The 18,397-nt window shown below is 45.6% G+C and overlaps 1 protein-coding gene across 6 annotated transcripts in view; it reads left to right on the forward strand.

The window, feature by feature from the left end:
• LOC148128565 (vomeronasal type-2 receptor 26-like) overlaps window positions 1-18,397 on the forward strand; it is a 90,816-nt gene that overhangs the window by 28,743 nt on the left and 43,676 nt on the right. The window contains exons 1-6 of one of the 6 annotated variants that reach the window (XM_087948815.1): window positions 1-119; window positions 256-506; window positions 938-1,226; window positions 2,313-3,107; window positions 13,011-13,223; window positions 17,413-17,539. The exon at window positions 1-119 is cut by the window's left edge and continues 712 nt beyond it. In XM_087948815.1, the coding sequence (XP_087804941.1) occupies window positions 286-506; window positions 938-1,226; window positions 2,313-3,107; window positions 13,011-13,223; window positions 17,413-17,539 (1,645 nt within the window). In that variant the 5' untranslated portion in view covers window positions 1-119; window positions 256-285. Of the gene's footprint in view, window positions 507-937; window positions 1,227-2,312; window positions 3,108-13,010; window positions 13,224-17,412; window positions 17,540-18,397 lie in introns of all 6 variants that reach the window. The other 5 variants (XM_087948817.1, XM_087948820.1, XM_087948816.1 and 2 more) reach the window with 5 other exon arrangements.

Consider the following 18,397-nt stretch of genomic DNA (forward strand, 5'->3'; position numbering starts at 1 on the left):
TATATCTCCAGTTTTAGACTTCGATGTAGACATCAGATTGAAGCCACATGAAAAGGATCTTATATCAGAAAAGGATAAATTCCTTGGGTGAAGCTCTCTGGGACCAAGTTTTGGGACAGGTACAGGCTCTGCTCTTGATTGCACCTTTCTCTCCTTTGCAGATGAAACTGAGTGGTTCTCTGTTTAGATCAGGAAAGCCACTGGCACTTCTCAGAGTCTTTGCATTTTTCCAACTGTTCCTGTTGTTTGTGTTAGAAACAGGAAGTGGATTGATTAATGCCATGAATGATGGACCTCCTGCTTCTGCTTCTGCTGCTGCTGGTGTCCCCATCAGTCTGTGGGAAGCTGAGAAGGAAATGCCCATTGAGTTTGGAGCACCAGGATGGCTACAATCCATGGAGCTTTTACAGGCCTGGAGACCATCTCATTGGTGTGGTCACAACTGAAACATATGTGTCGCCTATAATGTGGCCTTTCAACAGCCCTCCTTCCATACCTTCTCCTTCGTAAGTCATGCAGGGTGATGGAGTTGCACTCCCTCCATGTGCAATTCTAACACTCTCCTTTTCTTCTTATTTCACTTATTTTTGTACCTCAGGACCTGTCTAATTTCCTGAATGATTTTGATTTCCATGGCTTCCCTTTTTTGCCTTACTTTGTGGAAGAGAGTAAAATCCAAAGATGGAGTTTTTAAAAACCTGAATGAAATCCAGATGATTTTCCTTTCTCAGTTCATTCCTGAGTTCATCACTTGAATAATGACCTTTGTTTAAGTAGTGACTGAAACAATTGTAGTTGCCTCTCTCATTTGCATAATTGATCATTCGATTTGGATCAATGTTGGCCTAAGGCTTAGTAGGTTTGTGAAGGATTATATATTTTAAAAACATTTGTTGTTGCTATTGAATATAATAACATGAATATTGTTTTTTAATAGGAAGAGTTCTGCTCTAACAAATACCCTAAAATCAATTTTTGCTATTCAAATGGTCAGCAAGAATTCCCAGCTCCTGCACAATCTCACACTTGGTTACTACATCCATAACAACTATGGAAGCACTTTACGCACTTCAGATGCCTTGCTGGACATTCTTTCCACTGGAGAATCCAATGTCCCCAACTATGGCTGTGGGAGGAAGGAGAACCTCCTGGCTCTGATTGATGCAGCAGGAAGGGACATCTCCATCCAGATGTCAATGTTTGTAGGCACCTACAAAGTCCCACAGGTTTGTGTGTGTTTTTCTCTATCTGGTAAGGTGAGTGGGGTGGTGGGGATGAACAACAGATCCAATATCTTCATAGAATTCAAGAGCAGCTTTTCAGAATATTAGGGAACATATCAACGATGTTTTAGTCTATTATGTTCATCTTCAAATTGACCATTAAAGGCCTGAAGAGCCATAAGGTCCCTAGAGGATATTCTACTGAATATTCTACTATTGAAAAACTATCCAGGTTTTGAGGTCCTCCATTAGCATGTTCATTTTCACATATCAATAATATCTGCCTTATCCAATTGGAATCAAGTTGGCAATAGTCCTGTCTATGTATAAAAAATATTCAGACCAAGAAGAGTATCTTTGGGATGGATAAAAGGAGTTCAGCTCCTGCCCTCATAGATAATTGTTAATTTACACAATTTCTGCTTTGTATAAATTCAGGGTATATAATTATTGGGTTAAAATTAAAGTGATGAAACAGACATATAGTCCCAAAACAGACAAAATTTCAATTAAAGACTTATTGGATTGTACAACTGTCTACGATTGACCTCACCCCTTTCCTAAGAGGTCTGTAGGGGCTGCATAAGCCACCAATGTGCCTACCGTCACTGTCCTACTATTTCTTTTTATTTTTCTTATATGTATCCATTTCATGTACTCATAACTTTCTGTTAGCAGTTGTGCTCTTGTACATCTAGAGAAGAAGCTGAAAAATTGCTTCACAAAGAATTTGGGATATAGAAGCTGAGAAAGAGGTTTTAGTACTCAAAAATAGCATATAATACAGCCCTATATCTTAGATCCAGACATTTTATCTAACATCTGCAAATTTGAATCTAATTGTTGGAATTGTATGGGTGACACAGAAATTTACATTGCATTTTTTATTGTTTTTTTTGTTTAATATGATTTTGCGTTCCATTTTTATATACAATCTTGTTAATATTCTGTCTTAAATATTTTAAACCGTGACTAAGGAACAAACTATTCTTATATATTCATCAAAACAAAATTGGGTTTGTCAATAAGTAATATTTTGGAGTTGATCTGGACCACATTATAACACAGCATTCTTCATTACTTTTTCAGATCACTGCTCTAATTCCTTCAGAGGCTCTGAGTGATAAAAGGAGATTCCCTTTTTTCCACCAGATGCTCCCCAAAGAAGGATTCCAATACCCAGCAATTGTCCAGCTGCTCCTCCATTTCAGATGGACCCTGATTGGCCTCTTTGCTTCAGACACAGAAAAGGGAGATAATTTCATGAGGACTTTCCCTCCGATGCTTGTCAGGAATGGAATTTGTGTGGTTATATCACAACGATTCACAACAACTGGACAAACAGCACCCCTCAGGGAGGCCCTCTCTAAATGGAGACAAATCAACGTCTTTGTTCACTTCATAGAACTTTTTTCCATCTGGAACAGAATTATTCCTTTCCATGAAGCACTTATGCATTTGCCAGGATCCATTGAAGGGAAAGTCTGGATCCTCACAAATTTTGCACCGTATACAATAAAGAAGGACATACCTCTCAAATACATCCATAGTATTTTGAATTTTGGTTATCTGTCAAAAAAAAGGCCAACAGATGCTGCCTTTGAACCCCATTTCTTTGTGGAAGATCCGTTTCAAGATCATTATTTTCGCTGTTCCCTTTCCAAGCACATCTTTTCTGTCAAAGGCCGCAGAAGATGCACCCAGAAAGCCCCACTGGAGACCCAGGAGAAAAGGAACAGGAAACGGATCATAAATGACCGTCATCGCTACAGTATCATTCAGACTCTGGCCCAGGCCATGAATGCCGCTTATTCCTCCAGATCGAGGAGGGGAAGGAAGGAGGGAGAAAAGAGGTTGGGGGCTCCGAGGCTGCAGCCATGGCAGGTATGGGGGGGTCCCGATAGGGATCCATTAATCTGAGATCCTTTGGAGAAGGAACCCAAAGGAGAAGGGGGGGAACATCTCAACCTTCTTGTGCTGCAAAAGGTCAAGAGATTTGCAACATCTAATTGCTCCTTTCTGACGCTCCGGAATAACAGGGAGCAGATCTGAAGTTTCTGTCTAGCCTCTGTTGGAAGAAATCTCCTTCTGGGTTCAGTTCCAAGTGGGGAAGAAAGACGCTGGAAACATGGTGACTGCTTGGAAGATGGTTTAATGGTGGACAGGAGCACATGCCTTGGTTGAGGAAAGAAGGGCTGAGATGCTGAGAGTGCAATTGTTTGATGCCCTCTGTTGGGATTTGAATTGGAGCTTGTATTCTGATCGGTTGTCAGGCTCCCATGGGGCCATGCAGGGGCAACTCTGTAGGCTGTCCTGAGTCCCAGGCTTGGTTGAGCCTCGCTGGATGATGGTGATGGCTTTGGGCAATTCCTATATAGCTTTACCTGGAGTAGATCTTTGTTATGTAAAATAAACTGGCCTAGGCCAGAGTAATGGTCCATTAGCAAAGGTGGGAGGGGGCGGAGTTTCAGCCTCTCTGAGTTTCTACTTTTCTTTTTAGGGGAAATATATTCTCCCTTTTTAGTATATCCTAAAATATTTCATTTTCCTAGGAGTGGGGAGGGTTTTAACTACTCCCAACACCTCTTTCAGTCCTTGGAAGAGTGTTGAATCCTCCCTTGTCCAACTGAGAGATTTTGTAAGTTGGAGAAGCTGCTCTCATAATCTCCTCCTTGTCTTCTCTCAAGACTCAGTTTCAGGTTGCAGTCAAGTACGATTTTGAGATTGTTTTCATAAACATGTATTTATTTACACATAACTCAAGATGGCAAATGTCTCCAACACAGCTTCCTCCTTCATCCAGTCCACTTTTATTACAGTGAGAGACCAGCATTACAATAAATAATAATAATAATGGAGAAAAATAAAAATAAACGACAGTCAATGGGCAGTTAGAGTCTGCCTAATGCTGAGTCATGTGCGAATATGTGGCAATATAAATGTCCTAAATAAATAAATACATAATTTTGCATTACAGCAGAACAGAATTTGGCCCCATTCAGAGAAACTCCTTCCTACTGATCTGATAACTGCAGTTGCACGTAAAAGAGTTCCGAATTTCCCGGATATTTTATTAGGAGAGGCATCACAAAGTGAATCCCTGAGTCCTGATAGGAGATGCCGCATAGCAGGCTGTGAACTCACTGGTGGGATTCAAATTTTTTTACTACTGGTTCTGTGGGCGTGGCTTGAATTTCTGGGTGTGGCTTGGTGGTCACGTGACCAGATGGGCGTGGCTTGGTGGCCACGTGACTGAGTGGGCTTGGCCAGGGGGCCATGTGACTGGCAAACCAAATACAATTGGTCCTCACTTCATGGCCGGTTACTTAGCAAGTGTTCTAATTTATGACTGATCTCCCCAGAGCTACTTGTCCTGTTTTTGGAGTTTTGACAACCATAAACACAAACACACAAACACACATGCACACACACACACACACACACACACACACACACACACAGAGCTTTCTAACCCTGCTATTCTTTGATTCTGTAAGGATCTCCTGCTGGAGCAGGGGGTTGGACTAGATGACCTCCGAGGTTCGTTGCATGCCAGCCCTAGATTGCTGTGCTGATTCAAAGAGTCTTCTGAAGCCAGGGTTTGTGTCCTAACTTCCTCTCCTTTTTTTCTCCTCCCTCCCTCCCTCCTTCCATGTATTTATCTATCCATCCATATATCTCATTCACTTTATCCTCCCTCCATCTCTTTCTTTCTTTTTCTTTCTTTGTCCCGTCCTTCCATCTCTCCCTTTCTTTGTCTATCCATTTCCTCCTTTTGCTTCCTTTCTCTCTTTATTTTTTTCTTTCCTTTCTTGTCTCTCTCTTCCTCTTCTCTCATTCCCTCTATTTCACTTTCCTCTCTTTTTCTTTCTTTCCTCCTCTCTGTATCTCTCTGTATCTCTCTCATTCTGCCTCTTTCCTGTTTTCCCTCCTCCCCCTTTGTTTTGTGTGTGTGTGTGTGTGTTGTGTGTTGTAAAGAGAGGCATGGATAAGTCTGACCAGGTCGGGTCTCTTTAAGAACCTCCCCAACTATGAACCGCCATTTCAGGGGACACTTTTCTTCTCTTGCCCCCCTCATTCTCTCTCTCTCTCTCTCTCTCACCACACACACACACACAGACACAGAGAGTGGGGGAGAGAGAGGGGAAGATAGGGACCCAGCCTCTTCGCTATCCCCCACCGTCCCCCTTACCTTCTCAGGCCAGGTGAGGGAGGGAAGGGTGAGGGGCAGGGCCAGCTGCTTCAGGCAAGGTGAAGAGGCGTCGACCAAGCACGGGAGAGTAGAAGCCTGGGAATGGCGGCTCTCGGCTCAGCTGGCCTGAGGGGCTCCTGCAGGCATATCGTGACAAGGGGGCGAGAAGCCCCGGGACAACCGCGCACCCACCTGCTGGCTGGCCGGGCCGGGCTGGGCTGGAAGAGGCGCATCCGCTGGGAGAAGTAAGAAAACGTAATCTGGGAGGGCGGGCAGGCAGGCAGATGTCCCAGGGCTGCTCCACGTGCGCACTGCATCAGTAGCACACGCACGGCTGCACACACAGTGCATGTGCAACAGCCCTGGGACATCTGCCCGATCTGCGCCACAGCCACCACGTGGTAGGGAAAGCTAGGAGAGCGACTGGGACAAGCGGGCGACCCGGTTCAGGGGTGTGGCCAACCAGGGGTGACCACCGGTTCACCTGAGCTGGTGAGAACTGGTTGAATACCACCTCTGCGTGAGCTGCAGTTCGAGTGGCCCCTTGTCCTCAGGGGCCCAGTCTCAGCTCAGGTGCTCTTTCTTTGTATCGGCCCCCTGAAACGGCTCTGGGAACTCCGTTGCAGCTCTCGGAGGTTAATTCCCTTTGGACTTTTGGCAGGGTAATTCGATATAAATATCTCGTTGCTCTAAAGGCTGCTCAAATAAACATTCTTGGGAAGAGCAGCCCCATCTTGTTGGATTTCCAGATCTTTGAGACCTTGTTTGAGTTCACTAAGTGCACTAACTCATCCCCCATCCTTAAAAGCCCTTCCCTGCAGAAGCCACGGGGGCTGAGTACCAATGAGTAGTTGTGTGTTCATTTTCCCCACAACAACAACCCTGTGAGTTGAGTTGGGCTGAGAGACTGGCCCCAAATACCCCACCCTGCTTCATGACCAAGGCGGGACTTGAACTCACAGCCTCTTGCTTTCTACTTTGGACGCTTAATCAGTAGAGCAAACTGGCTCCCTTACATACTTATCAAGCTTGGCACAATCCTTCCTCCATTGCATCATTAATGTTCTTATATGAGATACTATAATTTATCAAATGCTAAAATCCAGATAGTTTTCTATTGCTTTTTAGTCATACAGTTGTTTCTAGGAGGAAATCATAAATATTTTTCTGGAAAGTTGGTAATGTTTAAATAACATAAAAGTATATTTGCCTGAGAATTGTTATAAATCTTGTATAATAGCAATTTATCAACCCTATTATATTAATGACAACATAGAAAAATTGATGACTTAACGACAAAATGTTGTATCTTCCCACTTTCATGACAAAAATTAAAAAAGTAAAGATTATTTGAGTACCATTTTTAAATCAGTTTTTATCCACTTAATTATCATACCATCCACCCCTCACTTAACTGGGTTTCTGATCACATCACAAAATTCTTTATTACTCTTTCCTGAGATCGAGTTATATCAGCATAATATATTTAGGAAATGAAATAATATTTGAGGATGACTTGCATATGTGGGAAGTGTATCTATTTTGTGACTCAAAACTCAAGATGAAAAAGGGAGGTTTTCCTTTTGAAGTAAGGAAATGCAGTATCAAACACTGATTAGAATGTTGACTGATCTTGGAATGTTTTTGAAGTGCTGGGAACTATCACACATTTTGGAATGCTTTTGAAATGCTAGATACCGGATAAAGAAGTGTCTGTTACGAGCTAGGCACCATGAAAGATAATAAAATGTAACTTGTATCCTGAAAGATAGATTGTAAATCAAGCCATTTGTATACTGGGGGGGGGGAGTAGTAGGGGGTAGTTTTGGGTATAAAAGTAGAGCCTTTAAGCTTTGCCTTTTGTTCCTCCCACCTGCCAGGGCAGGAACCCGTTTCTGCAGAAATGTTACAATAAAGCCTTTTTCCTTGGATCAACTTTGAATCCTGGTGGTTTTTCTTAGCCACAATCTCACAATTTGGGGGCTCGTCCGGGATCCTCGACGGCGCCGACTGGAAAACGGGGACCAGGTAAGAGAGTGGCCACAACCTCCCATTGAGAGGCACCTCTCCCCGAATTCGGTCAGACTCCCGAGGTGACTGGGAAATCCAGACGATCCTTGGAAAAAGAACTGAGAAGAAATGCCGGCTGAGAGTGTGTGAGATTGATCTGAGTTGGGGACGCCCACACATCCTTTGACTGACTGCGGAAAGTCCAGGAGTGATCAGATCAGGTAAACTTTGTTTCCTTTCATTTGTAGCCAAAAGAGAGAGGTCCTTAAACTCCCTGGGGGAATCCAGCATCTGCTGGAGGGCTGGGCTTAGAAGTCTGAGAGAGAGGGGTCCTTAAACTCCCTGGGGGAATCCAGCGTCTGCTGGAGGACAGGACTGGTGAGTCAGGGCTCTGGGAGCCTGGAAGAATAGAGATGGGAAAGGGACAAAGCAAGGCTCTGGGAGTCTGAAAGAGTAGAAGATGGAGAAGGGACAAAGCAAGGCTCTGGGAGCCTGGAAGAAGCCTGTCTGGGACAGGGAAAATCTGACAATGGCAGAAAACCAATTCCGGTAGATTCGCCTTTGGGACAGCTACTCCAGCAGTGGTTTTCCCGAATTTAAAGGAATTCACCAGACATCTCGAAAAGAAAAACATGATTTATCTTTGTCGAGATCGATGGCCAAAATACTCTTTGATTGATCCTAAATTCCCATATCACTGGAGTCCTGAGGGGAAACCAGTAGCTATTGGATGACCAAATTGCGGGACTATATTCTCCAACACAAAATGACTACTCAAATTGCATACATAGATGTATGGTTTCATGTGAAATTTGAAAGTCCCATCCCTCCAATTGAGGGTTAATACATGTCTCAACAGAAAAGCAATGAGAGTGAGATGGATGATTGGCTGCAGAATCCGCCGCCCGCAAATCCTAATTTGAATAACGCGCCCGCCAATGTTCCTATGGCACCACTGCCATTGCCGGTGGCATAACCCCCTCCTCAGCCACCCCTTTACCCGCGGCTGAGAAAAGAAGTAGAAGAATTAAAGAGAAGTGTTCAGGATTTTCCATTCAGAGAAAAACCTGAAGTGGATGCATTCCTCTTAGGGAAGTCCCTAATGGGATCAATGCTGCAGGCAACCCGGTGACAGTCTTTGTGGCTGTCCCCATAAAACCAGCCGAGTTGCGATCGGGAGTTGATGTATATCCTGGGGACTATTGTAATAGGCTTCGGGACAGCCTAGTTAAATATTCTGGTGTGGATCCAACCACACCTGCTTTTGAATCCATGTGGAGAAAATGCAGTTTGTGACTGGGGCTTGGCCAGATATTCAAAAGAAAATTCAGAAAATGGATAATTGGGGAGCTGTGGGAATTGTTGATCTCCTGAAAGCAGCCCAACAAGTTTTTGTGAACAGACACTGTAAAAACCAGACAGAAGTCACAAATGATGCTTGCAGCTATGCAGGCTGCAATGAAAAATGAGATGAAGAAAAGTGAGAATTTTGGGAAAGGTTCGACTGGAGAAAGGAGAGAGAATTTTGGGGGATACAATCAGGGAAGTTTTCAGGGCAGAGGAAGAGGCATGGGAATGAGACAACCTGGAATGGATAGGAGTTGCTTCAGGTGTGGGAAGGAAGGTCACTTTGCGCGTGAGTGTGTCCTACCAACCGGGAGGAAAGGAGTTATGCATTGTATGAAGAAAGTAATAAAAATAGTTGGGGTGAGTGGAAAATCACAGGACGTGAGTGTGTTTGAAAAAATCAGACTGGAGATGAATGGGGTGGTGATTGAAGCTGAAGGGAGTATTCCTGATTCTGAATTTATTGGGAAGAGATCTGTTGCCTGTGTTTGGTATCCAGCTGTGGGATACCGGGAAGGGAGTAAGGATGTGGAAAATGACTGTGGAAGATGAGAGAGCAATTTCAGATGAGGTCTGGGCAGGAGGGGAGAAGCCCAGTGATCTTGGGATGAATCCCTCCCAAAGACAAATGGTTTACTGTGATAGATCTGAAGGATGCCTTCTGGGCATGCCCCCTTGAGGAGGGGAGTAGAGACCTGTTTGCATTTGAATGGGAAGATCCTGAGAGTGGAAGAAAATAGCAGTTTTCTTTGTTGTTTGGACAGGCTTTGAAAAGTTAGTGTCTTTTGAGAAAAGGGAAGGGATTATGTTGATTCAGTATGTGGATGATTCCTTGCTGAAGGAAAAGAGAAAGAGGGGGAGGTTAGAGCGGCATCCGTGGCTTTGCTAAATTGGCTGAAGGAGCAAGGATTGACAGTTTCAAGGGAAAAGATCCAGTTTGTGGAAAAGAAGGTGAAATATTTAGGGCATTATATTCAGCAGGGGGTGAGGTCCTTGGATCCTGAAAGGGTGAAAGGGATCATGAGCCTGGCTCCCCCAGAAATAAGACAGAAGTCAGGAAAGCGCTTGGATTGTTGGGGTATTGCAGAGCTTGGGTGGATCAATACACTGTGTTAGCTCAATTTTTGCACAGGAAGCTGGTAGGAAAAGGAGAGAGTATAGAATGATTAAAGGGAGATGATGAGAGATGGAAAGTTTTAAAGAAGGCATTGTCATCCGCACCGGTTTTGGCTTTGCCCAATTTGAAGCTCCCATTTCATCTGTATGTGTCAGCAGCACAGGGAACGGCACTAGGAGTATTGGCACAGAAGAGGGGGGGTAATACCAGCCCATCGCTTTTCTGAGCAAAACTCTGGAGCCGATGGTGAGAGGATGGCCAGTGTGTGTGTAAGCTGTGGCTGCTACAGCTATGTTGGTGGTAGAGAGCAGGAAGTTAACCTTTGGCGGGGGGCTTGTTGTGCATTCACCCCACCAGGTTACTTCTGTGCTAAGTCAGTTGGCAACAACTTGGATGACAGAAGGGCAGATTCTCAAATATGAAACCATTTTGAGAACCAGCCCAGATGTGGTGATTGGGACAGATAGGAATTTGAATCCAGCAGAATTCCTAGAAGGAAGAAGACAGGAGTGGGAAGCTGAGGACCATGATTGTTTATTGCAAGTAGATTTGATGACAAAGGTGAGGGAGGATTTGGAAGAGACTTCTCTGAAGGAAGGGGAAAGATGGTTTGTGGATGGATCAAGTAGGGTTGAGGAAGGAAAGAGGAAATCAGGATTCGCAGTTGTGACAATCTGGACTGATTCCAAATACGCCTGGGGTGTGAAGCACCCCAGAGGTAGTTGGGAACAGGTAGGCAGACAAGTGGGCAAAAGAAGCTGCAGGGGAGATAGAGCTGGTGATGGTATCAATTCCCTTGCTAGAAGTGGAAGAGGATGAGGAATGGAAACCTGAGGAAAAGAGAAAGATGATTTGGAAAGAGAAGAGTGTACATTAACTGAGGATGGGTGGAGAACCTCAGAGGGGGTGAGGGTGGTCTCTGTGAATGCAATGAGGGGAATTCTGGAAAAGGTACATGAGGGAGGGCGACCTCTAGTGGGCTGGCCTTTCCAAAGAGCACAAATTGATTTCATTGAATTACCAGAGAAGGGGGGGGGGGTTGGAAATACTTGCTTGTGAACTTATCTTTGGCACTGCTCAGAATCAGAACATGTCCAAGGAAAGACACTGGAGTCTCTCCATTCAAGATGCTACTGGGGCGACCCTACTTGGCGAAAATAGGGAATCCAATTCCTGAATTTAAAGATTTATTTTTGAGAAAATATTTGCAGATACTGTCCAGGTTTTTTTGCTTTTTCTGTATAAACAGAGACTGTTGGTGCAACGACCACCTCTTGCTGGGAGCCAACATCCCTTTGAGACTGGAGATTGGGTTCTGACAAAGACTTGGAAAGGCGAGAAGCTGCAGCCTAGCTGGGAAGGCCCGTACCAGGTGCTGTTGACAACTGAATCTGCAGTTCGCACTCGGGAAGGAGGCTGGACACAATTACAGCAGAGTCAAGAAGGCACCGGAACCTGAGAAACCTTGGAGGGCAGTTCCAGTGGATGGTCAGCCGCTGAAGCTCACTTTGAAAAGATGAAGAAGTCTGAACCCTGGACTGAGCTAATTGTCTTTATTCTAGGACTGGGACTGGGAACTTCCTGGGGAAGCGAGGATTCACATCAACCCCAGAATGTTACTTGGGTTGTACTTGATTCCCATTCAGATATAGTCAATTGGACTAGCGGAAAGAGGCCTCCCAATACTTGGTTTCCAGAACTGCAATTTGATTTGGGAAGGGTCCTCTTGTCCACCACCGATGACACGTTCATAAAGAAACATCATTTTTACGTCTGCCCTGGACATAAAACTGAAAGAAGCTACAAAAAGAATTGTGGAGGGGCTGATCAGTTTTGTTGTGCAGCCTGGAGTTGTGTGTCTACGGGACACATCTGGTGGGACCCTCTGTTCAAAGGTGATCTGATACAGATCATTCTGGGATAGTACAGGACTCCATAAAAAACTGAGGGAAGGACTGAACCAAAGAAAAAGAGAAAGGGATGACCACCCTAATCTCCACTCTAATAGGATCCTTAATTTTGTTATTATTAATCTTCACCTTTGGTCCATGTATCTTGAACAAATTAATGTGAGTTTGAGTCAAAGATGGAACAAGAACAGGGGGGATTGTGGGAAGTGTATCTATTTTGTGACTCAAAACTCAAGATGAAAAAGGGAGGTTTTCCTTTTGAAGTAAGGAAATGCAGTATCAAACACTGATTAGAATGTTGACTGATCTTGGAATGTTTTTGAAGTGCTGGGAACTATCACACATTTTGGAATGCTTTTGAAATGCTAGATACCGGATAAAGAAGTGTCTGTTACGAGCTAGGCACCATGAAAGATAATAAAATGTAACTTGTATCCTGAAAGATAGATTGTAAATCAAGCCATTTGTATACTGGGGGGAGTAGTAGAGGGTAGTTTTGGGTATAAAAGTAGAGCCTTTAAGCTTTGCCTTTTGTTCCTCCCACCTGCCAGGGCAGGAACCCGTTTCTGCAGAAATGTTACAATAAAGCCTGTTTCCTTGGATCAACTTTGAATCCTGGTGGTTTTTCTTAGCCACAATCTCACACATAGAGCACGTAAATTATATCCCCCCCTTTCCCACGATCCATTTAGAAAGGGCAGTGATAGGAGGGAATGACTTTTGGGGGGTGGAGGAGAGATTCTGTCTGGGGAAGAAGCAGATAAGAGGAGGACACCTACAGTTGCTTAAAAAAAGGGTCGGTGGGAGATTTGTACTTTCTGGCTCCCCCAATCCTGTCAGTGCAGCATTACAGCGAAGTGGGCCTAGCTCAGGTTTCCTGACTGGGCTTCCTGGGAGAGGATTACCCTGACAATTTTCTTCTTGACAAATCCGTGTTTCTGATAACCAACCTGTTGCTTTCAGGGAGTTCATAAATCTCCTTTTTTCTGTTGTTCAACTATGTTTTGTCAAAATTTATATTGTCAAAATATGATCGACAAATTTTTGTGAACTTTTTCCCTTCACTTGTAAGATAGTGGTAACACCCATTTTCCTAATGAAGCATGTCTGTAAATTAGACAACTACAGAAGAAAGATTAAATATTGAAAAAGCGTCTGGGATAAGAAACAAAGTTTTCTGCTTTAAAAATTGCTGCATGTTCCCATTCTAGTTCCATCCTTTCCTGGAGAAGAATGAGTTTGTCAATATTTCGGACATTGAATTGTACAAGGACCCAAATGGAGAGGTAGCAGCAGATCTGCTCATTTCGGGCTTCTTCGTTCTTCCCAGGGATGATCCCAGCAAAGAGCATCTGGCGTATTTTGAAAGACAGAGACTTTCTATCAGGCAAGATGTTCTTTCACGGCTAAAGTTGCTCAACAAGGTAGGAGAAACTTTGGAGTCCTTCCTCTGTTTTCCAAAGCCTGAGGTCCCATTTCAAGAGGGCTGATGCTATTCCCCAAAGGTGGTTGACCTTCAGCGAGAATTGAATCTGGGCAGTAGAAACCGGATTTTTTCCCTTAGGCTGCTTGGGAGGCATCGGTACTGTTCCATTTTGTGGACCACGTACAATTAAGGGTCTCCATCAAACGGGTGAGAAACCCACAAGGGCTGGGGAATGTGTCCCTAGTAGCTTCTGGTTGTTTGCTCCTTGTGCCCAGAAGAGCAACGAAGGCGGCAATTCTGCTGACCGGGGCCTGAATCCAGGTTTGGACCATATCGGATGGGGTTGAATTGTGAGTGGACGGAGGTCCTTTTGGTCCCATTGGGAGGAAGAAGCTTCTTCTCGTCCTGCTTGGGGAAAAGTGTCCCCTGAAGGGGCAGCTCCATAATCTGGGAGGCTCTTAAGGAGGCCAGACCTGGCCAGAGCTCTCCATGCCTCCCTTTCACCCTCCCTGGGATGGAGCAATGGGCCTTCTGCTCCTAGGAAGCAGCTCCAAGGCTTTCAGTTCACATGAAATTATCCAGATTGTTCTGATATCACACCTTAAAATTAAGGGTGTAAGAAGAGGGGAGAAATGCGTGTTAATGGGGTCATGAGAAGGAACTGGCTGGTTATCACTTAATGCTGAAATCTTTTCTCAGTTCCATCCAGGGGTGGGATTCAAATTTTGTAACAATCGGTTCTGTGGGTGTGGCTTAATTTGTGGGCATGGCTTGGTGGTCACGTGACCATATGGGCATGGCCTGGTGGCCATGTGACTGGCAAACCAAATACAATTGGTCCTCGCTTAATGGCCAGTTGCTTAGCAATTGTTCTAATTTATGACTGATCTCCCCAGAGCTCCTTGACCTGGTTTTGGAGTTTTGACAACCATAAACACAAACACACAAACACACACGCGCACACAGCCTTCTGATCCTGCTATTCTTTGATTCTGTAAGGATCTCCTGCTGGAGCAGGGGGTTGGACTAGATGACCTCCGAGATCCCTTGCAGCCCAGCCCTAGATTGCTGTGCTGCTTCAAAGAGTCTTCTGAAGCCAGGGTTTGTGTCCTTCCTTCCTCTCCTTTTTTCTCTCTCTCTCTCCCTCCCTCCTTCCATGTATTTATCTATCCATCCATATATCTCATTCACTTTATCCTCCCTCCATCTCTTTCTTTCTTTTTCTTTCTTTGTCCCGTCCTTCCATCTCTCCCTTTCTTTGTCTATCCGTTTTCTTCCTTTTGCTTCCTTTCTCTTTTATTTCTTTCTCTTTCTGTTTTCTTTCTTGTCTCTCTCTTCCTCTCTCATTCCCTCTTTTTCTCTCTTTCCCTCTCTTTTTTCTCTCTCTTTCTCCCCTCTCTGTATTTCTCTGTATCTCTCTCTCATTCTGCCTCTTTCTCTGTCTTCCCCTCCCCCACTTTGTGTGTGTGTGTGTGTGTGTGTGTGTGTAAAAGAGAGGCATGGATAAGTCTGACCAGGTTGGGTCTCTTTAAGAACCTCCCCAACTATGAACTGGCCCTTTCAGGGGACACTTTTCCCCAAGCAGGATGAAGCTTCTCTCCCAATGGGACCAAAAGGACCTCCACCCAATCATGATTCAAATTCATCTGAATTCAGGCCCTGGTCAACAGAATTCCCTTTTTTCTTTGCTAGTTTGGGCACAAGGAGCAAACAAACCTGAAGCTCTTAGTGACACATTCCCCAGCCCTTGTGGGATTCTCATCAGTTTGAAGGAGATACTAAACCATAGGAGGTTCACAAAATGGAGCAGTGCGAGAAGTTAAGGGTAACGGTGGGGGATAGCGAAGTGGCCGGGTCCCTATCTTCCCTCTCTCTCCCCCACTCTGTGTGTGTGTGTATCTGTGAATGTGTGTGTGTGTGTGTCTCCCTGAAAGACGTGGCATGGCCAAGCCAGCAAGCTCTCCTTGGCGCTCTTCGCTACTTCTTTCATTTCTTCTTTTTCGAATCCAGACTGGCTAAACAACGATTGCCAGACTGCGGTGGAAGCGTCCATTCGGGTGACCCTCCTCCTCCTCCTCTTCCTCCTCCTCTTGCACCCGGCAGCTGTGGATGGATCAGGAGGGTGCAGTTGTGTGGGGAGATGCTCGCTCCTCAAGTGAGCATCCACCCGCCCCGTACTTGGTTTTGCTGTGCTTTGGCATTTGCTTGAGGAGCATCTCCCCGTGCGCATGCACCCTCCCAGCCCTGCCACAACGGCCGGTTATGAGAGGAGGAGGAGGAGGAGGAGGAGAAGGGTCGCCCGAAGGGATGCTTCCACCGCGGCCTGGTGATCATTGTTCAGCCAGTCTGCATTCCAAAAAGAAGAAATGAAGGAAGTAGCGAAGAGCGCCAAGGAGAGCTTGCTGGCTTGGCCATGCCATGGCTTTCAGGGAGACACACACATACAGAGTGGGAGAGAGAATCAGGAAGATAGGGACTGGCCGCTTCACTATCCCCCACCGTCACCCTCACCTTCTTAGGCCAGGCGAGGGAGGGGCAGGGCCAGCCACTTCAGCAAGGTGAAGAGGAGGCGACCAAGCACAGGTGAGTAGAAACCTGGGAATGGTGGCTCCTAAAGTGCTTTGAGGTCGGATGACCTGGAGCAGCTGAGATCCGAGTGAGCATTGCACCACAGGTTCACCTGATCGCCCACTTCTTTGGTGTTGGCTTTACGGAGCCGCAGGGTGAGGTCTGGGCTGACATGTGACAGCAGTGCCTTTAGCTGTGCTTGCTTGTAAGTGTCCAAATAATCTGGTGAAGACGGCGGAGGAGTCACTCAGGTAGACCTCCCCCATCCACAGTCCTCCTCCTGCAGAAAAAGGCCATTCCCTGAGCTAAGAAGGCAAAGAGCTGCGCCTCGACTCACCTAATTCGTAGGACTACCCCAAATGGTCTCAATTCGGCATGGAGAGGGTAGCTCCCCTGGCAGTTCCCTTTCCCTCAGTGCTCTGACTTCCTGTGGCTCGCCTCCAGCCTGAACACCAGGTTGGACCACCAGAAGGCCACTTCCCCGCTTCTCAACGGCGCTCCTGTGCCGGCCACTGCAGGACTCTCCATCTCTTTCCCCAAATTCTCCCTCAACTTCGAAATGACGACACCTGTTGCCAACATGGGTACGACTGGGCTGCCGGTCACCTTTACCCCCACCCCACTTGCCTTTTGCCGCTGCCACCTGGACCCCTAACCCCCAGCAGGTAAGGCCCAGCACCTGCGGTGAATCCCAGCTAAATTTCACTGTACCGGAGGACATGTGGAGAGGCTCATGTTCTCCTGCTGCTGGGAAAGCAAGAGAGTCTTTCCCGGCACAGCAAAAGTTTGCAACTTCCTCTCCAATAGGGAAATGGGTGGCTCTGGGCAGCAGAGAAGCAGCCCGCTTGAATCCAGTTTCTCTCTGCCACCCGGAGCTGTGCCGGGAAAGACTCTCTTGCTCTCCCAGCAGTAGGAGAACACGAGCCTCTCCACATGTCTTCCAGTACAGCGAAATGTAGCTCGGGTCCCCACCAGTCTGCATCTCGCCCCCGCCTGGATTCACCGCAGTACTGGGCCTTACCTGCTGGGGGTGAGGGGGCGGGTGGTGGCAGCAAAAGGCAAGTGGGGTGGGGGGTAAAGGTGACCGGCAGTGGCAGGTAGGTGACTGGGCCCAAGAGCTTGCAGAGCCTCACTCACCCAGGGAGATCAGGCAGGGCCACAGCGGAAGGCATGCAGCAATGGCTGGACTGGCGAGTGGGCAAAAGCAGGCTGCAGGCGATGCGCATGCACGATAAGGACTGACTGGGAGCGGAGGGAGGGGTGGGCAGAGAGGGGCGGGGCCAGTCAGTGGTGCAATTTGCCGGTTCTCCAAACTGCGCAGAATCATAACAACTGGTTCTATAGAACTGGACAGAACCAGTAGAATCTCACCCCTGGTTCCATCTCTGCAGACTTTTCTATTTAATAAAGTCCTTTTTTTTTTTGGCAATGTGAGATGCCAAAAGCAAAAGAGAGGAACTAAGGAAGAATCTTCCAGAAGTTATATCTCCAACCATTTGGAAATAGTGAGAGATTTTGCTTACTTAAGTGAAGACCAGAGGCTAGTAACTTGTCTAATATCCATTTTTACCTCCATTTTCCACATATTTCCTTTGCAATCTTATTTCTTTTCTGCTCAGTCCTTTCCTCAATCTGAATGTGTGGAAAGTTGTCATCCTGGATTTGTCAAGAGGGCTCGAGAAGGAGAGCCAGTTTGCTGCTACGACTGCATTCCTTGTCCGGAGGGGACCTTCTCCACTCAGAAAGGTGGGTGACACCAGAGGAAAATGGGAGGCCTGGTGGAACTGGATCCATCCAGAGCATTGTCATGAAAGTATGAATTAAAAAACACTTTGAAGCTGAACTGATTTCTGGTTTATTTCCAAAATGCCCCATTTCTTATCTAAACAGAAGAGCAAAAAGACTGTGAAGGAAGGGCTGGATAGAGACAGGTGGCTGTGGCAGATTGGGCAGGCTTTAATACTGCCAGAGAAAATATTTCTTCTTTTTAGCTTGGATGTATCCTTCCTTCCACATTTACTTCTCTAGGAACACCTGAGTTCCTTGAAACACGAGGAATTGTTTTAGGTCCACCTCCTGAAAGGAGGATTGCAATGCAGTCTACATGGGTTCCCTTTGAGGAACACTGAAAAGGTGTTGCTGATGTACGAGATACACAATGTGGTGGCATGGATAGTGATGCCTGTATGTGTCTGCACCCATATCACCACTGCTCCAATGGCCATTCCAAATTATTTGCAACAGTCACTTGATCTGCCAGCCACCTCTGAGGCAAGTATGACAAGAATTGCCATCTTGCACATAAGTTTCTCTAGAAAGATTAATTGATTCATTATTTTCCTTTAGTAATGGAGGTTCCTATCAATATTCTGAACATTACAAAGGAAATCTTTCAAGTCCAAAGCTTCCCTCAATTTCATAGCCTATCAAAAATATACTGTAGCTATATATTTTTAAAAAGTGATACACTTATTTTTTGTCTCTGGAGATATTAAGAAATCCATCCCAGAAAATGCTCCTGATAATCACTTGTTCCCAAAGAATGTACAATATATCTTGAAATGCAAAGGACAAAGAAATATGGGGTTGTTGTTTTTTTTCTCA

This window comes from Notechis scutatus, unplaced genomic scaffold (assembly GCF_049901735.1).
Source record: "Notechis scutatus isolate UNSWTSFEM ecotype Mainland unplaced genomic scaffold, rNotScu1.2 NSCUSCF23, whole genome shotgun sequence".
Lineage (NCBI taxonomy): Eukaryota > Metazoa > Chordata > Lepidosauria > Squamata > Elapidae > Notechis > Notechis scutatus.